We start from the raw sequence: 26864 nt of genomic DNA, 5'->3' as shown, positions 1-26864 counted from the left end.
CTAATTGTTTGGGGAGCTTTCCTAAAGTCCTACTGGCAGTAAAACTTTAGTAAGCTATCCCAGTGGTTTGGAGATCACCAACTGTTAATATCAGTCTGTACTAGCTCAGGTCTTTGGTAGTGTGGCAAGGCAGTCAAGCTTATCTTAAGAGGAAGATGTGAGCTGTGGGTAAGTACAATGAATCTGAGCTAGACAGGCACAACAAAGAAGCACTTACACAAATATTTATATAAAAGATATATATTTATTATATTTACACCTTAATCGCTTTAAATACTTCAGACATTTACGGTACAACACTTAGAAATACTACATAATACACTTCAAAGGGCATTTTCACTTTTGTATTTGTTTGTGTTTACATTTATAGCAACGTTAGAAAGGGAAAAGACAAGGTTATCGTATTAGTGGTAATTGCGCACGCATGCGGGTTAAACAGTAATTAATTTACACATATAGAAGAGTCACTTAAAGGTAGGAAAATAAGTGGTTAGTGCAACATGAGCTTAGTTTAAGGTTCTAGAGACTGTTTCCTCGCCTGGAAAGTCTTTTAGGTCCAAAAACACAACCCTAGCTAGAGGCAGTTCGGAGATGGCTTGAAGTCTTTACAAACGGCGAATTATGAGTTCCTGCGGATTACTTCAAATGTCTAAAGTTATTGAAGCAGCAAGTTAGCAACTAACAAAGGAGACTTTAAAACTGACTCGAAAGGGGGACACAAGCAGCAGCTTGTGTCAGAGGTAAGGGGGCTTGCCCTGGACACCTCTACGTGCACTCCAACGCTCTGGGGCGATTACATGGAATCAGGTAAGCAATAGCTTTTTCCCCCACAGTACCTTTGGTTTGAAGAAAGGGTTTGTGATGGCTTCTCCGCAATGTGGCAGCTCTGGACAGACCTCCGCATTCCCTGGTCTGGTGATGAAAGGCAGGACAATGGACAGTGTCTCTCAGCAGCAGTCTCGAGGGAGCAAGAGTGGCACGTATTTCAGCAACTTCTTGGTTCGTTCTGCAGTTTTGGCGCCTTTTCAGCAGCACCAACAAAGGACACGGATCGCCCGGTCAATCTTCTTCGTTTCCTGTAGTTCCACACTCTGGTGAGGGGGGTCTTGCCGAGTAGGATCAGATCTCTGGAGTGTCCTTTTGGGTTCAGCAAAGAGTTGGACGCATTCAGCCTTTCCATGATGATGCACTCAAAATAGGCAGCGGGTCTCCTTGTATTGGGGTTCCGAAACTCATAGGACGTCGGGAGATGGTTTGTTCCAAAGTTCATCTTGGGACTGATTGTTCCCACCAGCCAAAGGGAAGGAGTTGTCCTCTTCGGAGCACCTCTGTCGCATAGGAAACAGTGTCAGGACAGCAGTAGTTGCTTCACAGTGTTGCAAAGGGTCTGCAAGTGTGTCATCTTCTTCGGTTACTTCTGTTTCCTGTGGTCGACTTGCTTTACATGCAGAAGCCTCAACTTGTATACAGTTACAGCACACACTCCTCTGTTAGCTTTCTCAGCATTTTACAGAACGGGGCATTTGGCAGTCCAATCAGGACAGCCACACACCCTGTAGGAGCTGGACCTATTTAGGAAATCTGGCAGACAAAAAAAGGGGGCGGTGGGGTGCAAGACTCCTCCCCCACTTCCTGCCCAGACACTGTGGAGCCTAGGTAGGGATACCTACTGGTTCCTGCCAAAGGCAACACACAACACAGACATCCCCCTCACGGCATGGTAGAAGAAGGGCTAACAAAGAACAACCATGCTAGTAGTGGCGAAAAAAGAAGGGAGGCTCAGGTACAACTATTGTGCACTACCGAGGTTATGGACATAGCCTGTGGTATAAAAAAAGACAATAGTTGGTAGAACACGTCCACTGCCACTAGCCAGAACTAGGTGATTGTCTATGTGACTAAAAAGTCACAGGAGCAGTGTGATACTTTGGTGGTGTATGCCAATCCCTCAGACTATACGGTTTAGGGCGAGATACTAAGAATCTCTCTATCCAAGGAACTGTAGTTACATGAGGATATATATTAAAATAATCTTAAAATGAGGTCTTTAAGGGTCCCCAGCAACACTGCCCATCCTCCATAGTACACGTAGATTACAAAGAATAGAGTTCCAAAAGACGGAGCCCACAAGAATGAATGAGTGGAAAAAGGCTCCACTCATTCAGGATTGAAAGAAAAAGGACCAAAAGTCCAGCAAAAAGTGCTGGGGGTCTCACTAGGAGAGGGGATGAAGTATACAAATTATAGATCTTCCCAACACTAATCTCTCATAGTATAAAGTTTTAGGAAATATACAACGTACCACTATATCCTTAAGAAATGTAGTTAGTAAGGATAATGAAAGAATCTCAAAGAAGAACCCAAAAGGGTTCCCAGCAACATTGCCCATAAGGAGCTGTGTGCTGCAAAAGTTAAACACAGATGCATTTAAAGAGATCTGGAGGAAAGCAGACTCCATAGTAAAGGTAAAACACAGAGAACAGAGTTCCAACAGTCAGAGCTAATAAGAATGAATGAGTGGAAAATGGCTCCAGTATTCAGGATAGAAAGACAAAGTTCCAGAAGTCTAGCAAAAAGGGATCTGTGCTATTTGGCCGTGGCAGAATTGTTTGCGGCGGATTGGACCGTAGTCAATGTTGTTGTGAATACAGTTTTACAGTGGCCAGAGTCACCTAATCTATGCTCCCCCAATATACCAGCCCCCACTTAACTTTTCCACGTCCATCACCTCTCCTGAGCCTGCAGCGTCCGTTCCGCCCCTCTAACGTACGTGGGTCAGAGGACACCCCTGCAACCCCTGCTCCCCATGTTAATTATTTATTACCCAATTAGATCAAATCATATTGATTGAATGTTACTGGCCGAATTCGGACAGATGTACCATTCGATCGATATTATTCGATCAAATTGGGTAGTACCGCAAAACGTGCTGGGGGTCTCACTGGGAGAGGGGATGAAGCAAAATGATAAATCCCAATAACAGCACCTACACCCAGACATACAAGGCTGGCATCCCAGTACTGGGATTCTCTGCAAAGGTACCTTGAACTATGGGGAACTATTGTTGAGGGGGAATAGCTCAGGGGCCATGCATTTGTCCTGGAAGCAAGACAATGCAGCGCAACACAGGTTGGAATCCCGACCCCCTGCTTAGAAACCAATCTCTGGTATTAAGCTTGTTATAAAGGAATAATTATAATTAAGAGTCCCCTATTTTTTCCGGATCTATGCCATCATCTAAGGACTTCACAATCCTCCCACAAATGTACTCTCAAGCCACAGGAGCTAAACCGGCATGTAACTGCTTACATTAAAAACCCCGAAGGAATGGATATGCATAAATCCGCACCCAAAGATGTTGGAGAGCATTGTCTTGTTAACAAAAATAGTACCTCATGCAATGATCTAAACCATGCTACTCACCTGCATGTTATACTGCTGGTATCCCATAGGGACAGACTGGCCGCCCATGTATCCCATTCCAGCAGGCGGGGGATTCTGAGGTAGTGGAGGAACAACTTGTGGTTGGGAGGCTGCATTCTATGAAAGGTAACACATGGCATGACAAAATGCAGGAACCACATTTTTCACAACCTACCCTTCTCCCACACCAGCCCCCACCCTCACAACTCTCCCAAACCTTTTCATCCTCCTCCTTTGCTATTCTCCAGACAACATACTATACTTTCCTTCCTTTTCACATTCTCAACGCTTCACCCTCTCCACTATCCATCTTCTTCCAAAACCCCCACCTTCCCACTCACCCTATCATTTCACTTCTCTCCCTTCTATTCCTCAATCCTACTCATCCTCCAGCTGCTCCAACACCTCCACTATCCTTCCCCTTCGACTAAGCACCTTTCAAATACAGATACTCCACCCTCCTCACTTATGGCCCACTCTGGCCTTCACTCTCCCAAGATCTTAACCCGCTAGATGTTTTGGAAATCATCCGAGCAATTGAGTGAAGGTGAAGATTCCCCATTTTATAAGAATACTGGGAGCTGAACATGCATTTAGCTTCCAATCACAATTGTGCCTGAGCCACAGCTTAGGACTTGCGACTTAACACCCGGTTGGAGGAAGGTGTAGGCGGGTCTAAATCACATTCTGAACACAGAGATGAGGAAACCCTCCCAACATCCATAATATTCAATTCTACCCACATCAATCGTACTCCACATAACCATTTTACCCACACCATCCTCTCCGTCTACTTTCCATGAATGAAGTACTCCGCCATACACATCATTCACTCCTGATGCATAGCCTTTCCATCTTTCTCCAGCATACAACCTCTTTAGCTATCACCTCCCACTCTCAATCCCATTCAAATACTCATACTCCAGTTTCTCCTCTGCAGATGGTTCTGGTATAAAACCTTGTCATCTAACACACTCCAGCCCCCCCTCACTTCAAAGCCCCCAATATCCTGGCTTTACTATTTACAAACTCCAAATTCACCCGATGCACTAGCCCCCATGGTTCACATTCCTTACCCTTTACCCACTGTAGTTAGTATGATGCATCAAATGTCCTCTTCCTTCAGCATCCTCAAACTCAATCCTTGTTACCCCCCCCACTGCTCTTGCCCACATGACTTGAACGATTAGGATGTACTAGTCCCCCATGCCGTTAAATACCTCATCCTCGATCTTTCCAATCCCAGTCCTCGCCCCACTCTATCCTACTGTCACCAAAATTCATTTCTCCATACCACACACTTTGCCCCTTGTCTCCTACCCTCACAACCTTCTCAGCCCAACACCTTTCTTTCCAACACCCTCATAACTGTCAACCAGGACCTCTTTAATCGGTCCTCCACAATTCTTCCTCAAACTTTTCCGTCTCATTTTCCTCTCTCCAGCAACCTTTTAATCGCCCTCCTCACTATCCACTATCACATCTCACCACTAGCAAAATCATTAACCTCACTCCCTACTCTCACCCTATCCACCATTCCAATGAACATAAATTGTACATTCCAAAAAGTGTTTAAAACTTCCAACTTGTTTGAGGTTTCCTAACTAAACCACTCTTATCCCAATACCTAATCTTAAATGAGATGGGTAAAGTGCCTTTATGCTGCCTCTTTCACTCGCTCACGATGGTATTCTAGCACTTGCCTGGTAGGGTTGCGTTGGTGTTGCCTGGTAGGAGCTGTATGCAGGGTTGGCGCTGGGCCCTGCTTGGCCTTGCTGAGCGGCTTGTCCGGGGCCGGCTCCTGGTTGGTACATGTATGCGCCCACCATCGTCTGATCTATCACCACCAAAAACAGAAAAGAATAGACAGCTCTCAGAAAAGCCTTGAAAACTTTATAACTACCCTGCATGGGTAATGCGGGGCTAACTTTACAGAGAAGCATCCTGCTAAGAACTGCCTTCTCAAACTGGCATCAGTCTAGGATAAGGCGCAATACGATCACTCAGTTAACAACTGTCCTCTGGAAGGTATACTTGTGGTGGTAATTAACACCTTGCCGTTGTTTTGGGTAACTGGTTTACTAAAAAGGCAACATGATATTTTGCATTAAAGCATAGCTTTCTTTTTTCTTCATCTCCCATACCCCTTCCCCACTCTTAAAATGGTGAATGTATGAAAGTGTCCTGAGATCGATGCCAGGCTAATAAATCACCACTTGTAGCATATACCTTTTCCTTGGACAGCGCCCTTTTGCATATCACTGGCGAACAAGTGCTTTTGCTGGACTCATACTTTCGGTTTATCACCTGCTGTGGCAGACATGTTTAATCACCAAGTTAGGTAAACCATACCCAATCAGGCCCAATGTAATGGATCCACGCTCACGTCCAACCCTACTCATCCTAAGAGTGTCAATGAAGTGGTGAAAGGGAAACCCTCCTTGAGGACAGAGCTGGATAAGCATGTCTAATCAAAGAAGTGAGTTATAAGCTAGAGTTCCAAGGCATCAGGGCCACATCTGGTAGCGTATGTATGGTGTGAATAAAAGAGTTTGGAACATTCAACAGAGAGCTCTACAACTCACTTTATGCAACTGCCCTGCAAATAAAGGGAGCATGTAAACCCTTTACATGATCATACCCAGCAGGAAGAGCCAACTCACCTTCAACAAACACTACAAACTAAGAAAATAAATAGCTATTTGTATTGCACAGATTGCTATATCTGTACTTTTTTCTTTTAACACTTTTTCAGAAATAGTGTCAAGACAAACGAAGAAGCCTCATTCTCAAGTAATCCTGTCATCCAAAGCATGAAAGACATTAATAGGGAAGGGAAAAAGATACAGTTGTACTAGAGAGGGTACTTGAATGACAGTTAAGAGTTTTATACAACCCTCTGTTGAGAGATCTACAACCACTGCCATTAATAATGTGCAGGGAGTGTTAAATACATGACAAGAAAGGGATGCCAAAAATATCTGAAAGGTAGGTAACATGGAAAGAGCGACAAGACTTAACTCTCGGGTAGCGTTAGCAGGCTGACACAAAGTTACAATTATTAAACACACTTATCTTTAGAAAATACACCACACAGATAAACTGAAAAAGATCTTTATGCTACACATATAGATGTAAATCAGGTCAAATAAGTACTTAGCACATAATACACAGTATTAAAAGAATATACAGTATATTATAGAAAACAGCAAATGGCTTTAAGCGATAACCCCAGTATTTTTATACAGTTCCGCTATCTTAGATAGGCACCCAACATAAGATAACTAAAGAACTAAAGGGGGGCAAGGGAAACGGGCAGTCTACCATAGCCGGTAAAATCGCCTAGCTCCTACACACATAAGACAGTTGCCTAAAGACAACACACCCCAGGTAAACATTGTAGGCCTTCAAGCAGGTGGTCAGCACACAACACATCGGCAAGGGTAGGAAGAAAAAGGGAACCAGTCATTTTCGCCCCCAGGAAAAATGGTCTAAAACTCCCTTAATCCAGCATGAACACCCCACATTCGGAACCTCTAGAGCATAGTGGTAAAATGGAGATTCACCAGCCCTGTGGATGGGGCTCCTCCCCTTGGCTGGACTCTGGGTGAGGGCCTGCACCGCTGTGCCCAAATGTATGATGTCCTGTGATTGGCTGTGCCCTTTAAACTCACCTGGGCTTCATTAGATGCGGTAGGTGGGGGATGAACCACATTTTTGTCAGGGTTGGCCCAGCATATTGGGTTTTACATTCTCTTTTTGGGCTATATTGCATGTGCTTGGCATCTGTACACTGCCCAGCGAGCTGGCTGCTGCAAACATGGTGAGAGGGTCTTACAGCAGAGCCGTAGGTCTGAGTGTCTCATGACAACCTTTCCAGCGTGCATGCCTTTGTTTGGTGAAGAGGTGAAATGTTTGAGGGTAACAGTGTTTTCAGGGAACCTATGAAGGTTTTGCAGGTGGACTCAGTAACAATGGGGTTTCCTTTTAAAAGGTGCAGCATCCAAAATGCCAATTACTATTGTTTCTTCCCTGTTCTTTTGGGTATGGCCAAAGGGGAAATAGATTGTTTGGTATTACAAAGAGACGGTTCCCTGCCTTAAAATGGGACCAAAGGAAGGGGGGACCAGTGATCCTCCCCATACCATCCCATATCCTATCATTTTGTGGTTTGGTGGGTGGGTGGTGGGAGGCATGGGGGGAGTAAACCAGCACCTTGGGAACACTTGCTTTGGGATGCAGAACGTCAGGCAGGAAACATGCGACACCCTTTTCACAAATCATGAGAATTAAGAAGGGTTTGTCTGCTGAGTATTTCTGATTAATAAACAAAAGAAGTAACCAATGGAGGATTTCATTCCTAAGAGCATCAAAATGACTCACATAAAACGTCTGGTAGATATGCATGTTGATGCTGGCCTTGACGGAGAAGGGCACATGATCTCTGATGTCAAAATTTGACTAGGCCCCCATAAACAGAGGTTTGACTCTTAAGATAGAATTTCGATTTTTGGGTATTTAAGGACTCTTTAGTGGCCCACAACCATCCCCGCATCCCCTCTATTTTCGTAGATCACCAACTTACTTACTTTTGGTGGTCACAGGGACTTCTTCTGAGGTATTGTAAAAATTGTATTGTCCTGATCATTCGGGCATGTATTTTTAAGCATACTGTAATCGATCTTAAAATCTTTTCCTATGCATCGTACCTTGGTTTTCCTCACTTTTACACATGCGAAAACAATGGGTTGGGTGCCATCATCTTGTGCTAATCTTATCCGTTGATTCATCGCTCTAAGTTCAAGTGGCCTCGCGGCATTAATAAAGATCGCCCGCCCCTCAAACTGACATCACTAGTCCAAACGTTATGCTCCACCTATTTTCATGACGTTCGTAGCCAGGTAGCCAAACGTGTCCCCTCGTCACCCACGCCATAACGTTACTTAAATCAGAACCAGGAAGATAAACACACACTCTCTCAGAGCACGTAACTTTTCTTTCTTGGCCCAAATAGGAGATCAAAACATTTATTTTTAACAAAAGATCAATAGTCTGCAATGTAACAATTACAATGAATAACAGATCTAGATAAATTTGACAATCCATTTTGAAATAGCTGACAGAGACCGGATCCCCTTCTATTCCTGGGCAAGGGAATGCACTCTGTCAAGTCAGTTTGCCTCCCTGTTTTCACCGACACCAGGCTTGACCCCTTGAGGTCCGCATGCTATCCTCACTGGTGACAGTCTCCCTGCCAAAAGCAGGGGCTACAGAATGTCTGATCATGTCAGAGCACATATCTACAAGTCCATGGGCTAGTCTATTTGCGCTAGTGCCAAAGGCAGGAACCAAAGAATTGAGGTTCTGTGTGGACTACAGGGATCTGAATGCAGTCACCAAGACTGATGCCAATCCTTTACCAAGGACAGATGAACTGGTGGATAAACTTGGATCTGCCATGTTCCTCAGTACATTTGACTTGACCTCAGGCTATTGGCAAATAGCACTGACAGACCATGCCAAAGAGGAAACTGCATTTTTTACCCCAGGAGGTTTATACCAGTTTAGGGATATGCCTTTTGGACTAAAGAATGCACCCGATACATTCCAAAGGCGGGTGAATCAGGTTCTGAATGGGTTAGAGGACTTCTGCATGACTTGAATGACATTGCAGTGTTCAGCCCCACTTGGGAAGACCATCTTCATCATCTTGGATATGTTTTGCAGGCTCTTAAACAGGCCCATATGGCCATAAAGGCAAGTAAATGTCAGAATGGTAGGAGCAAAGGAGTCTACCTTGATCATGAGGTAGGAGGTGAGGGGATTAGGCCCTTGCCCAGCAAAGTACAAGCTGTACAAGACTGGCCATCCCCACTACTCAAACCCAGGTGAGAGCCTTCCTAGGACTTACTGGGTACTACAGGAAGTTTATAGAGAACTAGGGACCATAGCTTGTTCCCTAAATGTCACCTCCTCTCCAGAATTCCCCAAGAAGGTCAAATGGAATGAGGAGTGTGTCAAGGCATTTGAAGGGCTGAAACAAGCCCTCTGCAAAGCTCCAGTCTTGAGAGCTCCTGATTATTTTTCTTTTTTTTTTATTAAAATGCATTTGGTTTACATCTTAAACCTTACATTTATCGTTTACATTCAATCTACATTATTCTCCTCATAAAATAACCAATTACAAACACCAATGTCTTCTATCTTTTATCCTTCTTCCTTATTGTTATTATTGTCCAACATGATGTTTTCCCAGAAGTGGATTATGGTTGCGACCATCTTTCTATTATTTCCCATTAAGATTTGACTCCATCTTTCTTCTTTTCCCATTTCAATTTTGGCACTAGCGTATTTGGCGCTAAAGATCAATCTTTTTTGATTTAGTGCCTCGCACTCGATAATTACATGATAGAGTGTTTCGGTTTTCCCTATTATCTGACAGAATCTGCAGTCACTACTTGCACTTTTATTTTGGCTCCATTTTCTCAAAACTTCTCTTGTTGGTAGTAGGTTTAGTCTGAATCTCAGGAACATGTCTCTGATTTTTCGATCCGGATATAATTTTAAGTAATTTGGCAGTTGATTAAGAGCTCTTTCCTCTCCCTCACATTTAAGTGTCATCTTATATAGATCTTTCTGCTCTTGGGTTTCAATCCAATCAGTTCAACTTAGTTTCTTTTTTGCGATTTGAGGCATTTTCATCAATGTATCCAGTGTAATCCCTTTTTTGTTGCATATACACAGGGATGCTTCTTTCCATTTTTCCAGTGCAACATTATTGACGTGTACTTTTGAAGTTCTTAGAATTTCTAATGCCGGTATCCTTTCTTCGCTATTGATTTTTCTGTAGAGATCTATTATTTTCCATTCGATTATTGATTCTAATGATTGGAGACCCAGTTCATATCGTATCCGTATCATGGGCGTGTTCTGAGGTAGACTCAATACTTTCCGCCAATACATCGCTTCCAGTTTCATCCATATGGTTGTATCATGATTAATCATGGTTTCTGCTCCATATGCGGGGATCGCTGTCACTTTTTGTTTATAAAACGTTACTGATGGTACTAGCGAAAATTTTCCAAATTTCTTATGAATTGACAGGCCTTGTCTGGCTAGCATTCTAGTTTTTGCTTTTAGCTGTTCTGCCCATGGTGCTTCTGTCAACGATTGGTTTATCCATATCCCTAGATATTTATAGGTGGTAACCTGGATCAATTTTTCTTCTTGGAGGTAGTATTGAAATGCTTTTTTCCCATTTGAATTTTTCTTTGTTAGATACATGATTCTTGTTTTCTTGGTGTTTATTGTTAGTTTGTTTTGTTCCATGTATTCGTAGGTTTGGTTAAGAGCTTTTTGTAATCCACACAGTGTTTTTGCTAATAAAATGATATCATCCACGTAGATCAAACAAGGGACCGCAGTCGCATTTAATTTTGGAGGATTGATGGTTGGTGTATTTATAGCCTCTTCAAAATCCGACGTAAATAAGCTGAACAGGGCCGCTGCAAGCGGACACCCTTGCTTTAAGCCGTGCCAGGTGTTTATTTGTCTCGTTATTATTCCATCCGCTGTCATTTTTACTTGTATTTTTGTGTTGGTATACAAAAGTTTAATTGGTTCTAGTATGTCATTAGGGCATCCCCATTGTTCCAATTTCTTCCACAGCAGATCTTATTAATTTTATCATATGCCAGGCTCAGATCAACGTATGCTACTATTGTGTTTGTTTTTGTTCTTTCAGCTTCATGTTTCATCAGATTTAGAATCATGAGGTTCACATTTGTTCCGACGTTGCGCACAAATCCTGTTTGGCGCACCGCTTGATGTTTCGTTTGTTTTGCCCATATGTTTAGTCTTGTCAGTATAATGTTAGCGAAGATTTTCCCTAGCGGATCCAGAAGTGCAAGAGGTCGATAGTTCTTCGGTTCTTTTGATGATCCTTGTTTGTATATAGGGATTAGCGTTGCTAATTTCCAGGACTCGGGCACGTTTTTCGTGCTGTTGATCAGATCTATAATTTTGCCACAGAATTGTGCCCAAGCTTCTGGATTTTGTTTTAATGTTGCTTTCGACATGCCATCCGGCCCTGGTGCCCTTGATATATTTAGTTTTTTTTATTATTTTGGTAATCTCTCCAATGTCGTATATAAAGTTCCATTGCTTTGGCGGATGTTGTTGAATTTCCTTTATCACCGTTGTTCATTCTTCATAAAGAGCTGTAAAATAGTTAACCCACGCTGCTTCTGGGACATCCACTATCATTGCATTTTCAGCCTTTTTACTCGCTTTCAAGAGATCCCACAAATTTCTGGTGTTACGATTTTTCAGGGTGGCCATCATAGATTCAGCATTTTCTTGGTCTTGCATCATTTTGGCGTTTTTGTGCCAATTTTTGAATTTTTGTTTTGCTTGGCCGATTATTCTTTTTTTGGATTGCGGTATTTCCTTTTGTGCTCTTTTAATAGATTTCCTTTTTTCTTTTTTCTTTTCTGCAATCTCTTGATTGTAGATATATTTCCATTCTGGTTTTGGTAATTGATTCGATCTCTGTTTCATTTGGAATTGATCTGTTAGCCACCCATAATTGATTTTGTTGGAATCTTTTTGCTCTGAATTCATTAATGTTTCTGTTATTTCAGTTAGTCTATTCTGCGGAATTCTCAACCGGTTCATTCTATTTACTAGCGTCAACGTGGGTATGTTTATTTTGTGTCGTTCTTCTTTATTCATTACCCAAGAACGCTTTAGTATATAGTGGTCGCTATGTTCACTGAATAGATTTTTTGCCTCGACTTTTGCTTAGGCGATTCCCGTTCTAGTATAGATGTAATCTATGATTGATTTATTTTCCCCTCTTGACCAAGTTGGTATCGTTTTTTTTTCTGCATTGTGGGCATCCCATCTTTCAAAATTTCTGTTGCATGTCTCTATTTTCCACCTTCGTGCTCTATTTTCCAACAGTTGATCTGCTATTAGATCTCCTTTGTCATCAGAAATATGCAGGTTGAGATCCCCGCATATAATAAATTCTACGTCTTTATGTTCTTGGGCAATGCTGTCTATCTTAGTGAAGATAGAATCAATTATCATTTCTTCTGGAACTTTCTTTGGATTCCAATATATATTGGTGATGTTTAGGTATTGGGTGCTTATGGGCTCTTTGTTCTTCTGCGGATCTATCCTCATTTGTCTTTTAACTAGAGTATTTTGCGCCCAGTTTCCAATATTCTGATATTCGGTGATTTCAGTTGCTAAATCTTGACTGATTAGAGTAATGAGGCCTGCTGATGGTCTTCCTCCAATGTTGTTAATAGCCGGGTTCATGTATGTTAGAAATCCTTCACATACTGGGGGTTGATAGCCATGTCTCCTGTAAACATATCACCTGTGTTGAATTTAATTCGGGTCGATCTGTTTGGAACAGATGTTTATGTCCCCTAGTATTCCATGAACATACTGTTACTTCTTGTATATTGTTTACCGTTCGTTGTTATTGGCTTGGTTTTCTCACTTCTTCATTTCTACTTTTTTCCATACTAATTTCCCGCCAGAAGGGTGATTTTTCAAAATTCCATTTGTTCGGTGTTTTATTGTCATATGGTTTTAAGTTCCTTCTTTTTTGTTCATCATTATTCCTTCTTGCTTCCTCTGTGTCGTCCCATCCTTCATTATATGTATTGTTTTCTGCACTACTGATTTCCGAATATGATCTACTCTTATGCTGCGTCATCCTGGATCTTTCATTCATGTCGTCCGCTTTATCCTCATTTGCCACTCTGAATCCTCTATCTTCCAGTTCTTTCGCACATGATGCTATTAAGCGTTCCAATTCTCTTGAGTAACAGTATATCCAGATTTTATCCAATCTCTGTTCGTCTCTAAATTCGATTTGTTTCAGATCTTTTGATTTCAATTTTTCCAATTTAGGAATTGCCTTAAAGAGGCGTAATAGATTGGTTCTATTCATCACAATATTTGCCTCTTTTTCCGATCTTCCTTCTAACTTTAATCTAATTACACTTTCTTTAAAGTAAGGGTCAACAAATTGAAGATGTTCGGGCTTTGATCTTCCTTCATACCTCGGTTGTTTCGTTCTTGGGTCCGCTTTTTCATCTCTGTTTTTGTTTGTTTCTTCAGGTTGCTTTCCCAGATCTGATCTATCTTTTCTTATTGTGCTCACAGTGCTATTTCCCGTATACAGATCTTCGTCTGAAATGTCTTCGCGGGATAGCTCAGCTGATATATATGATTCTGTAATAGTTTCCTCATAACAATCAATTACCAACATAGATGCAGGATTTGGTTGTTGTTCCTGTTGCGCTTCTCCAATTTTGTCTTCATTTCTAGCTTTTTCAGTTTCTTGTGTTGAATAGGTGGAGAGGTTCAACAGTAATTCCATATTTCCTTCTTCACTTGATGAAACATTCACAGCCTGTCTGTTTTCGCCCTTACTTGTTATTTCTTGTCTTTGGGTGGATTCTTCTACTCCTCTTTTTTTTACTTCGCTTGTTTTTGTTGTCACATCCACTGTACTCATTTCTTTGTGTTGTTGGGGCTGTGGTTTTTTACTATTATCTTTAGCACAGATTTCTGAGAAATGCTCTGGATCCTCTGTTGTTATTTTGTCTGTTTTTCGCCGTTATTTTTGTTTTATTTGAATTATTCATAGTCTGTTGTTCGAAAATGCTATAATTCGCATTCCCTTGTGTTGATTCAGGCTGCGGATCTGTAGTGTATGTTCTTAATTCCTCTGTCCGTTCTGTATATTTTTTGTTTATTTTTGTCTTAGTTTCTTCCGTTGTCAAGTCTATTAGTTGAATGTAGTTCTGGTTTCCTATTTCATCGTTGTGATTATTCTCTCTCATATTCTGTATGCTATCTTGTGTTATCTTAGTGGAGCCTGTCTTAGGTGCTCCCGAATTTTGATCTTTCTCTTTTTGGTTATTTCCTTCGATGTTGTTCTTCGTTATGGTTGTTTTTGTGAACGAGATTAGGGCTTCCATGAGTGTTGCTTTGTCCATTCTGTCTTGTCTTGCTATCTCTGCCAATCTTTGTTGCCATATGTAGCTATTTTCTGCTTCTATGCTGAGCCGTTCTTGTATTTTGTGTATCAACAGTTCTAGATTCTTTTGTTTAGTGAATATGGAATTAAGTATCATAGTGTGTTCTTTCATTATTTCATGACTTGCTTCTTGTAACTTTATATATGGTATCATTGTTTGTGTTGTTACAGCTATCAGCATGTTCTGTAAGTCCAGCATTGATGTAGCCACTGTCTCTTGTTTATTTTCTGCCTTGGGTGTACCCTCGCCAACCATTTCCCCAGGCTTCTGATCTGTTTTCTTTACCTTTGTTTCTCTATTTACTCTTTGTGTCTTATTTGTCGTTGTGTAACTTGAGTCGGTATAATTTTGCCAGCTATTGGTTTCATAACATGATTCTACGGATCTTTCATCTAAATTAGCTTGTTTTTTGTTGTTCCTATTTTTCTGTTGTAATTCCATCAATGTTTCAATTTCTGTTAAATCCAACGATAAACGTTCCATTCTACATTGACTAATTGGAGCAGTCTCTTTTATAAGTCTTTCTGATTTAGTCGCTCTTTGTTAATATAATTTCCATTGCTCTTTTGCCTTGATTGCTTTTTCTTTCTGTGATACTATTGGCTGATTGTGTTTACTAGTATGTTCTTGCTGTAACTTTTTTAGGCCCGGCTTTGGTTCAGTGGATGTTATTTGACCTTTTATTTCCCTTTTTTCTGTTTTTTCCAATGGCTCTTTTTCCCTCTGTCTTTGGGGATTAATTTCTCCCTCCATGTTTGTAATTTTGGGATTTGTCTCTTTGTTGTCCTGTTGAAGGCAGCTTGATTGCCTAAATTCTTCTTTCTGCATATCGCCGGTTTTGTCATTTATTGGTAGTGATATTTCATGGTTTGTGTTGTTAGTGTTATTATTTAGATCCTTAATAATTTCTTTCTCTTTTAGGAATGAGTTATCCAGCATTTCCGTCAGGCTCAGATTATGGCCCTCTTCCGCAACACTGTTCTGGCTCTCATCTTGTTTCTTTGCATTTCCTAACATTAGCTTTGATGTTTGTCTCGTGTTTCTTCTCGGTTTTTGAGGGGTTAATGCTATGTTAACTTCTTCCATTATGGTAGTCATTTCCCGAGCTTCGCCCTGTTCTTCCACGGGCAGCCTTGGTTCTATCAATCCTTCCTCTGTGTCGTCCACCTCTTTCACTGCTTCCGACGCTGCTCCGCGTTTGGCAAGAGCCGGAAACGCGTATAACATGCGCCGCCCGCACTCCCTGCTTCCCGCTTCTTGCTCTGCACAGACGTCCGCTCTCTCTGCCTGCAAAAACGCGCTTCAGCTGGGCTCAGCAGCCTCGAATCAAGGTAAGTTGCTATCGGGGTATTGGAAGGGGGTAACTATTGCTGTTTCTTAGCGTTTGTGGGGGTCAAAGGACAAATCTCCCGCAGTCTCCCCACACAGATTGCTTTCCAGTAAGGGTACACAGTCAATAGTACTCGATGTTCCGCCCTGCTTTTCTCTATCGAAACGGCAGGTAAAATTTATTTTGTTATGATGTTTCCCCCAGCTTTGCTGTATTCCCAGTCTCTGGTTTTTGGGGTGAGGGGGTCAAAGGAAAAATCCCGCAGTCCCCCCTCTCTACACTTTTCACCGCTTATGGCAGAGAGGCAGCGTGAGGTGTACTCCTATGTTAGTTTTTTTTTCCCCCCTTTCTTTCACTTTTTCACATGGGCTAGTCCGAGTAAGAGTCCTGTTGTAAAATAAATGTTTCCCACTGTGTAGTTCTTACCTGCCAGGGTCCATCCGCCTTTCCGCTGATCCCGCGGACTCCTGCAGACTCCACACTCCGCGGCCCGCTCCGCGGCCGGTTGGGGTAAATAACGCCTCCTTTAAAAAATGAACAGGGAAGACAGACTTAGCCTCCTGCAGACTCCACACTCTGCCTCCACACTCCGCGGCCGGTTGGGGTAAATAATGCCTCCTTCAAAAAATGAACAGGGAAGACAGACTTAGCCTCCTGCAGACTCCACACTCTGCCTCCACACTCCGCTCCTGATTATAGCCAATCCTAAAATGTACAGACAGATGCTTCCAATACAGGGATAGGTGCAGTCTTGAGTCAACTGGATGAGCAAGGCAGAACACACCCTATTTGCTTCATCAGCAAAAAGCGGAAGGACCGAGAAACAAGGTGGGCAACCATAGAGCGTGAGTGTTTTGCCATTGTGTGGTCATTGAAGAAGTTTAGTCCATACTTGTATGGTTCTGCTTTCCTTATTCATTCAAACTGACTACCACCAACTCTTGAGATGATTAATGCAAATGAAGGGGAAAATCCTAAATTGTTAAGATGGTCTATCAGCCTCCAAGGGTTTGATTTCACTATAGAGCATAGGTCAGGATGCAATCACCAAAATGCTGATGGTCTCTCCAGAAAGTATGACCGACTGGAATAGGAGATTCATCCAGGAGTGGATTAAATCCTCCTGTCCGTTAGTTTGGGGGCAGGGGGAGGAGTGTTGGGAGAATTTCATTTCTGTGCAAATTCCCTTCAACCTTATAGACTCCCATCTCTTTTGCTGGACTCGGGGCTTGTATTTTTTTGCTCCTGAGTGGGACCTTTTTCCCACTCCCTCATGTATTTTTACTGACTAGGATTTTTGTGTTTCATTGTTTTAGGAGTCTGATAAACTCCATAGGCATCTGCTTTGCATAGCGACACACATCACCTTAGGTGCATTGCCATTAAGAAGTCCCTTGGACTTCTAATATTTTCTTGGGTGAACTACAGTTTTCAAGAATAGTAAGATGATCCCTGTCTTACATTTTTCTTTGTGGGACCAGCACACACCACCCTATGTGGAGTGCTGGGTATCACTTAGTAATTCCCTTTCCCACTTATGTGACATTTTTTGTTACACTAACTTACTTTCAATGGCTGGAGGCAGTGGCTTACTTTTACTACCAGTGTGCATTTCTACCGCGGGCTGTACCCTCAGCTGCAGTAAAGCACCCATGGGTGACCATTCTTTTCAAAATAGCCCCATCTTCTTTTTTCGCCATTTGCGGTTTCTTAGTTCTTTCTTGGCTTTTACTCTGTTAGATGAAACAGGTTTGAACCCTTCACGTGTTTTGCCTTTGACGGGCTTCAGCCCTGAAGCCCACCCAGGCTCCAGTGTGTCTGGAAAGGCAGGAAGTGGGGGAGGGTCCCGAAACCTCTGTGTCCTTTGTCTCTAGGTGTGCCTGAGTGAAACCAGTCCCGATTGGCCGGCTGGCTGTCACCCTGCTGTGTGATTGACAGCCTAGGCTGTGAATGAATGGGAAATAGCATAAAAAGCAAAGTTTTTGAGACTAGAGGCAGAATCGACCACTTGAGAGGAACATACGAAAAAGAAAACGTGACGAGACGCCAGCAGCACCATCCCGGTTAAGACCCGGCATCTGTGCTGACCCCGTTTTCATATCGATTGGGAAAATGAAATGAAATATTTTATTTATATCGTGCTCTTACACAAGTGTTTCAGAGCGCGACCAGGCAAAGGGAGGGGAACAAGGGAGAACAAAAAACAAAACAGCGATCTTACTAAGCCCAGTGACATTAAGAAAGCGCAAGTGCAAAAGTGGAAAAGGGAAAAGAGAGGAAGTGCAAGGGGGGGTTGGGGAAGTGGATAGAGCGGAACAGAGGAGAGAAAAGAATAAATAGTAAATAAAATAAATAAAGGCGATAAACCGTGGTAGTGGAACCAGCAAGTGGCGGGTGATCGATGAGTCAGATAGAGTATATCTGATAAGTGCAGAAGAGAAGTGGGAGGGGGACTGTATGGGTACAGATACAGAACCCCAGTGCAAGGGGTGGGCCGGAGGCCTTGCAGGAGAGTGGCAGGTTTAGCAGGTACCTGGGCCCAAGTGACAGAGGGAGGCCAAAGAGGAAGGTCTTGAGGTGGTCTGGAATCGGATATGGTTCTCCTCACGTTTCAAGATGGCTGGGAGGCTGTTCCAAAGGGAGGCCTCGGCCGAAAACAGAGATCTGCCACAAGTTAATTTCTATGCAAAACAACTAACCCTGAGGGAGTTAGAAGTAGAGGAGCGAAGGGCTTGAGAGGGGAGGTATTTACGGAGGGATAGTTGAAGGTATTTTGGACCCAGGCCCCAGAAAGCCTTGTGGACAATGCAGAGGGAAGACATGTACGAGACAACTTCATCCCTTGGGCTGGCGGGATCAACTATCCTTGAGACAAGCTCCATTTTGGCGCAACCCCCAACTTGCTGTGATTTTCCAAGGCTGCAGAATCCCAATGCCTGGGAACCCCTGACCATCATCAAGTACATTGTCTTCGGAAGTGCGAATCTGGTCAAAACTTAGTGAGCACCCAGAGGACCCTACAGAAGCAGGAAATCTTCTTCCAGAGTCCCATCACCAGAGTCCAGGACCGAGGGATCATTTAATCAGAGCTGTTAGTTCTTCTTTGGCACTGATAAAAAATCACCAAATCTACCATAGGCAGCTAATCTCAAAAAATCCATAGCTGTAGAGTCCATCTCTTGAGTGCTGCAGCAAAAACCAGCCAAACATCCCCCCTTTCATCACCACGACCAAGGACCTGGAAGAAGGGTCTGCTACACTGCAACAGGAAGGCATCCAGCTGGAACCAATTTCTCAATTCACAGGTACTGTGAGGCTTGGGGTACATCTACCTTTTGTCAATTGTGGTGCTTCCTAGCTTAGGGAGTACTATTTTAAACCCTTTTGAGTTGACCTCAACTCGCCTGCACTGGCCTTCCAGCTTGTATTTCTTCAAGGTGGCTCCTCTTGAGCTTCTGTGATTTTCTACTGAAATACTATTTTTAAAAGTTTTTTAAGAAGAGGGCATCAGAATTTTGAACTAGCCCATTGACTTTGGTTGTCCTGGCTCCCTAAAGGCCCTCTTCTGAACCTATTGGCATTGGTAGTGCTTGTTCCCTAACAGGTTCTAATTGTTGCACACCATTATTGCCGGGATAAAACACTGCCAACATCCTTCTGGGAGAATCTAACTGTTTTTCCAAGTACAAAATATGTTGTGATCCGACTATAAAACTTTACCCTCCATATAACTCAATATTGCAAGGTGAACACAAATAAGTGTTATACTGACCTCAAATGACGTCACTCAATGTGCTGGAATATGTATAACATATGAAAATTTTACTCATCTGCTTTATTGCTCGTTTTTTAAATTTGTATTTATTGTATGACATGCATTACGCACCGTAATAGCATTTCTGATGATATGGTTCGGCATACAGTGGTAGCCGCAGAGTATTGCATCTTGCCTTTCGGGGACCGAAAGGGGACGTCGGCATATGCGTGTCTGTAACACTATCCCTATCGTGATGTGTAGTGTACCCAAAATCCCTCACGCGCCGAGGTCCCTCCGATTGTATTTTTTCAGCCATGAGGGAGCCCAAGGCTATTGTGAGTGAGTACATAAAGAGAGAAAGTAGTAAGACGTCTATGTTCCTTCAACCCGAGCGGGGAGGAAGGGTGGGCGCACGTGAATCTAAGCAGATACAATCATCAGAAGAACAAGTTACTTTCTTACCTGGTAACGTTCTTTCGATGGGATGGTCCGACGACATATTCCATATCTATGACATACTCCCAAAGCAGTACCAGAGCAAGGAGGAGGTAAAGAATTTAGAATCAAAATTTAGAATTGCCAATCAAATAGCAGAGCAAAAGACCGCCTTGCCAAAGGCCAGATCTTGTCCTCGGATGGAATCGAGGGAATAGTGACGTACAAATGTATGTACTGAAGCCTAGGTGGCTGCATCACAGATGTTGCGAATAGGAACACCCCTCTGCAGGGCAGTAGATGCAGCCATACCCCTGGTAGAATGGGCCCGCAAGCCAGCCAGTGGGTCCTTACCCGCCAAGCGGTAACACTCCGAGATGGCCAAAATAATCCAGTCAGACAAAGACTGTTTCGTCACAGCTTGTCCCAAACGCTTTCCAGCGTAACCAATAAAGAGTTGATAGTCCACTCTGACCCGGGACATGCGTGAAACATAAAAGCTTAAAGCTCTCCTAGGATCAAGCCTATGGAGCCTCTCCTCTTCCTTACCAGGATGCGGAGGAGGATAGAATGCCAGAAGAACAACCTTCTGGGCCAAATAAAACTCCGTCACTACCTTCGGAAGAAAAGAAGGACGAACTCTAAGGACAACCCTGTCCTTGTGAAATACAGTGAAGGGTGGCTTAACTGAAAGTGCCTGTAACTCACTCACTCTGCGAGCGGAAGTAACCGCAACCAGAAACACAGTTTTCAGAGTTAACAGCCTCAAAGGGCAAGAATGCAAAGGCTCAAACGGAGCACCCATAAGAAACTTAAGAACAAGGTTCAAATCCCAACCGGGCACCAGGAAAGGTGACGGAGGGAACACATTAGTGAACCCTTTCAGAAACTGTGAAATTAAAGGGATTTTAAAGTAGGAACACTCTTCAGACGAGCGCTTAAAGATGGACAGCGCCGCCAGGTAACCATTAATGGTACCCACTTGCAAGCCCCTGTGGGCCGAAGAAAGTAAAAAGGTCAGAACCATGGGGATGTCACATGCAAAAGGATCCACATTCTGAACTCTGCACCAGTCGCAGAACTTACGCTAACGGCAATGGTACAGAGACTTTGTCGCTGGCCTTCGGGCCGAGAGCAACACTTCCATCACGTCTTCAGGGAGGTCCCAATCCTTATACCTCAACCTTTCAGAAGCCAACAGTGAAGGTTGAGGGATCTGACCTCTGGATGGAGAACCTGAGCCCCCCTCCCATGAGAGCAGATCGTCTCGGTAGGGAAGACGACGTGGAGGGCAGATGGGCAAGTCGAGAAGGTCCGGGTACCACGTCCTCCGAGCCCACGCCAGAGCAATGAGGCTGATCCGGAAACCGAACTTCCGTAACCTCTGCAGCACTTGCGGGATGACGGGGACTCGAGGAAACTCGTACAGCAGCGGGAATGACCACTCTACCACGAACGCGTCTCCTAAGGCTCCTTTTGGAGGAAATTCCCGCGAGCAGAACCTCTCGCACTTCCGGTGGACACTGGAGGCGAAGAGATCCACTTGAGGGGTCCCCCAAAGGGTGAAGATCTCCAGGAGAATCTCCTGAGCCAACTCCCACTCGTGAGAGATCGTGCTCTTCCTGCTCAGAGCGTATGCAATCTAGTTTTCGTCTCCATCCAGATGAACTACCGAGATCGAAACTTCCTGCTGGATGACCCAGAACTCGAGCTGCATCGCCTCCCTGCACAGAGGAAGTGACCCTGCCCCCCCCTTTTTGTTGAGGTAGTGCATGGCCACTGTGTTGTCCGTCAGGATCAGGACATTCTTTCCTCGCACAGTCGGCAGAAAACCCTTCAGGGCTAGCCTGACGGCCCTCAGCTCCAACAGATTGATATGGAGTCTTGACTCCGACGGAGACCCATGACCGCTGACTGTCAGCCCGTTGGCATGAGCTCCCCATCCCATGAGGGATGCATCCGTCACGATCGTCACCTCCGGCCAGGGAAGCCAAAATGGGGCCCCCTTCATCAAGTTGCCTTCGACGGCCCACCACAGAAGGTCCCGGGCGACCGAGGGCAGCACCTGAACCGGGTCCGACATCCTGCCGGAGGACTGCGACCATTGCGTCTTGAGTGCCCAGTGCAAAGATCTCATCCGCAGGCGAGCCTCTGGCACCAGAATAATGCAGGATGCCATGAGGCCGAGCAACCTCAAGAACTCGAACGCTGGGAGCGTCTGGGCATGCTGAAACTTGTGCCCATCTGCTGAATGTGAAGAGCCCTCACCTGGGGAGGAAAACACTGCCCCAGGGAAGTGTTGAGCATTGCTCTGATGTACTGGAGCCGCTGTGTTGGTGTCAAATGGGACTTCTTTAAATTGAGGGAGAAGCCCAGCCTGTGAAGGGAGTGGCAGGTGACGGACAGATGATCCAGGACTTGCTCAGGAGAGCTCCCCCTGATCAACCAATCGTCCAGGTAGGGGTAGACGTGAATCCCCCCCTTGCCTGAGATGTGCTGCCACCACCACCATGAGCTTGGTGAAAACCCTCGGGGCGGAGGTCAATCGCACATGGATCGGCACATGGAAGTAAGCATCCTTGAGGTCGAGAGACACCAACCAGTTCTGAAGCTGAAGGGCCTGGAGGACTTGAGAGAGAGTAACCATCTTGAACTTGTCCTTCCTGAGGAGTTTGTTCAAACCGCGCAAGTCCATGATGGGTCTCAATCCCCCGTCTTTCTTGGAAATCAAAAAATAAGGGGAATACCATCCCTTGTTCCTCTCCGCTACAGGCACCAGTTCTATGGCGCCTTTCTCCAGCAGGGCTTGAATTTCCTGCGCAAGGAGCGGATCCGGACTCTGCAAAGAGAGGTTCCCCGGTGGATTGTCGCGAGGCCTCTACCGAAAGGGAAGACAGTAGCCGTGGGTTATGATCTCCAGAACCCACACATCTGAAGTAATGGCACGCCACTCTACAAGATGCTGCGCCAGCCTTCCCCCCCAACCGGCGAACCATGGGACATGGCCTCATGACTGAGTGGTAGCGGCTGCGGCGTTACCTGAGGGCAGAGGCAAGTGCCTGAGCGGCCTTGGCACCACGGGTACCCTGTCGTCCACCTCTGGTACCCCTGCGCTGGCCTCTTTGACTGCCAGCTCCTCTCGCTTTACTGAAGGACGAGTAATAGCGAAAGGAACCACCCCTCCATTGCTGCGCCCAACGACTTCGCTGCAGCTTTGGAGGTCTGCAACCTCTCAAGGCTGTCGTCAGCCTTGCTGCCAAAAAGGTGTTCACCGTCAAAGGGCATGTTGAGGAACCGGGACTGTACATCAGGAGCAAACCCCGACTTCCGCAACCACGCAAACCTGCGTATCACGGTGCTCGCCACCATGGACCTGCTGACGCATTCAGCCTTGTCCAAACCCGACTGAACGGACTCACACATGGCATCCTTACCATCCTGGACCATAGCAAGGAAACCATCCCGTTCGTCCCCTTCGGGAATATGTTCAGCCGCTAACGCAACACAGTTCCACAGAGTGTGTGTGAAACGAGACAAGGCACAAATGGAGTTGGCCGCCTGAAGCGCCATACCACCAGTAGAAAACACTTTCTTCGCCCAGCCATCAAAACGTTTGTCGTCCCTATCAGGAGGGATGGTAGGGTACGACGCCTGCTTCGCCGGGGCCGTGGCCGCCTGCACCACCAAACTCTCCGGAGTGGGGTGCCTGGTCAAGTAGCAGGGGTCGCTACTGGCTGGACGGTATTTTCGTGACAAGGACCTGCCCACCGCCGGGAGACTCTCCGGAGCAGTCCAAGCCGCCGCCACTCTTCTCTGAAGAGCCATATGAAACGGCAGTACCGGGTCAGTTGGGGGACCAACAACAAGGATGTCCGTGAGATCATCCTGCACAAACTCCCCTGGGGGAGCAGACCATCCCAAGTACTCGGAAACCCTAGCCATAAGGCGCCGGTACGAGGAATCGGCATGAGAGCCAGGCTCAGGCCTACAAAACTCCACCTCCGGAGAGGTGTCCAGTCCACTGGCATCATGCAGTGACTGCCTCAAATCGTCAAACTGACTATGGCCCGAGACAATTTCATCTGGAACCTGACTAGGAACCAGGCCATCAGAATCCTCATCCACCTCCGAAATATATTCCAGGTGGTGAAAAGAAGGCACCGGAGAATGCTTGCTCTTAACCAGAGCCTTCCTAGGGGGTTCCCCCGTGCCACGGGGTACCTCCGACACCCCAGCCTCGAAAGGCGTCGAGGGCGTCGAGTGAATCGGCGCCGGCGTCGAGAGAACAGGCATCGGCGCCAAGAGGATTGGCGTCGACGTCGAGTAACTCGCCGTCGACGTCAGATGCAGCGCCGCCAGCATCGACGGCGTCAACACAGTCCTCAAAGCCGGAGCTCCGAGCGTGTCCTTCGACGACCTGAGCGTCGACGGCGTCAACGACTTCCTCGGAGCCTCGAGAAAGCCTGTCGATGTCTTCCTCGAAGACATCACAGGTGCACAAGGTCTCGAACGCGTCGAGGTCCGGGACCTGGAACGGGTACGTCGAGAACGAGTCCCCTTGTCCGAACGAGACCTCTCCCGTGACTCGTGCCGACCACTCTTGCGAGCGGTGTCTCTCGACCTCTCACGACCGACCCCACTCGGGGGCGCGGACGGCTTAGTACCCTGCGACTCGAGAATCGCCAGCATTTTCTTCCCGAAGGAAGCCCATTCCTCCGGCGTCACCCGGCTGGTGGGGTAAGCGACGTGCCGGGCAGAGTCCTCAGAAGAGGACCTGGAAGACGACCGCTGTCGGCGCTTCCGAGAATGCCTCGAAGAGGCCGAGGAGTGGCAAGACCGACTCCTGGAAGGAGACCCACGAGACTTCCGACGATGACGCAGAGAGTCTCCTCTCGAATCATCCGTCGAAAGCCCCGCAGACTTCGACTTCCGGGGCTTGGACACCTGACCTACCGACAACTTCTTCTTACGTTCTCGTAAGGCTTTGGACGTGAGCGACTGGCAGTCGATACAGTCATTCGTGTCGTGGGCCTCCCTGAGGCACCAGAGGCAGGCGTCGTGCGAGTCCGTCACCGACATCTTGGACCCACACTCCCCGCACTTCTTGAAGCCCAGACGCGGGGTCGAAGACGAAGTAGAAGACATCTTCACACGAAGGAGATTCTCACCAAAACTAACAGGTTCGAAGAACCGAGAAGAACAGAACTCCAAAAAGTCGAGGCGTTAACCGAGATTCACGAAGCAACACGTTCGCGGAAAAAACGGAACTGAGACTACGGGCGTCGTGCGTCCTACTTATCACATCGGATGATGTCGGACGTCGGAGGAGGTCCTCGATGACAGCGCATCGACGCAGGAGCCGAAAATAAAGTTTCCGAAGCAGCACAGCTGTGGTGATTACATGTCATAGATATGGAATACGTCGGAGGACCCAATCCCCTCGAAATGCTATTACGGTGCGTAATGCATGTCTTCTGATGCTTGTTAATCTGCTTAGAATCACATGCTCTGCATAGACTAGCGAGCAGTACACAGAGTTGGAGGTGGGTTATGAGAAGGAACAGTAGTGAAAAGATGTTTTAGTACTGCTTGTGCCACCTGAGAATCAGATCTAGAATGAGTGTCTAGGAAATAGTGTTTTGTAAAGGTGTGTACAGAACTCCAGGTTGACGCTTTGCAAATGGACTCAAAAGGAACATTTGCAATGTATGCTATGGAAGCCCCAGTGCCCCAAGTAAAGTGTGCTCTAGGCTTGAAGGGCAGTTCTCTCTTAGCAAGAGTATGACAGAGTGATGCATTTGACAATCCACCTTGAGATAGCTGATTTAGAGACAGGATCCTCATCTCTACCAGCTGCTATTGAAACGAAAAACTGGTTTGTCTTTCTCAGTGGTTTCATTCTTTCCAGGTAAAATATGACTGACCTGCGTACATCTAGTGTGTGTGTGTAGGCTTCTTTCGGCCATGCTAGTGGGATTCGGGAAGAAGAACTAGTTACTCTTACCTTGTAACGTTCTTTCGATGGGATGTTCCTCCGACGTATTCCTTATCTTAGATAGAAATCCTTCAGCTTTGCTGGCCTCGGAAAATTTTTTCGCCAGAGGGCGCTGCGCGTCGATGATCGCCGAGTCGATGACCCTCGACGGCCTCCGTGCCGACGTCGACGTCATCCTGCCTATAAAGGCCGCGCGCAGCGTCCGTTGCTCAGTTCCGTTTTGTAGTCCCCAGTAATGTTTTTGGATTAGACTAATCACCTTGAAGGAGCATAGGCTGCAAACCCACAGGAAGTCATACTGCGGGGATGGATGGGAGGGTCGATAAGGAATACGTCGGAGGAACATCCCATCGAAAGAACGTTACAAGGTAAGAGTAACTAGTTCTTCGAAGGGATTGTGTCCTCCGACGTATTCCTTATCTTAGATAGACTCCCATAGCAGTGGTATTGTGACTGGAGGCGGGAGTAATAAAAGTTATGTTACCCTTCCAGAATGGACAGAGTGTAACACAGCCTTGCCGAATCTAGTTTCTTGACTAGAGGAGGAATCCAGGCTATAGAATTTGGTAAATGTATGTGCGGACGACCATGTGGCAGCCGCACATATATCTCGAATTGGCACCCCTCTTTGAAGGGCTGAGGATGTTGCGATACCCCTGGTAGAATGAGCCCTTAGATTTTGAGGAGGCTCCTTTCCTGCCAATTTGTAGCACTCCAGAATGGCTAAAATAATCCATCTGGAGATGGTTTGTTTTGTTATTGGAAGGCCCAACTTATGTCCTGCATAACCTACAAAGAGTTGGTCTGCTTGTCTGATCTTAGCCAATCTGCTGATATAGAAGCTCAAGGCTCGCTTAG

At 45.4% G+C, this 26864-nt stretch overlaps 1 protein-coding gene across 4 annotated transcripts in view; it reads right to left on the bottom strand.

The window, feature by feature from the left end:
* HGS (hepatocyte growth factor-regulated tyrosine kinase substrate) overlaps window positions 1–26864 on the bottom strand; it is a 793272-nt gene that overhangs the window by 179156 nt on the left and 587252 nt on the right. For all 4 annotated transcript variants that reach the window (XM_069655261.1, XM_069655264.1, XM_069655262.1 and 1 more), the window contains 2 exons: window positions 5127–5260; window positions 3424–3540 (listed from right to left, as the gene is read on the bottom strand). In XM_069655261.1, the coding sequence (XP_069511362.1) occupies window positions 3424–3540; window positions 5127–5260 (251 nt within the window). The remainder of the gene's footprint in view (window positions 1–3423; window positions 3541–5126; window positions 5261–26864) is intronic.

Source organism: Ambystoma mexicanum, chromosome 3q (genome assembly GCF_040938575.1).
Source record: "Ambystoma mexicanum isolate Mex_15411 chromosome 3q, UKY_AmexF1_1, whole genome shotgun sequence".
Classification (NCBI taxonomy): Eukaryota; Metazoa; Chordata; class Amphibia; order Caudata; family Ambystomatidae; genus Ambystoma; species Ambystoma mexicanum.
This window is presented reverse-complemented; position numbering and strand designations above follow the sequence as displayed.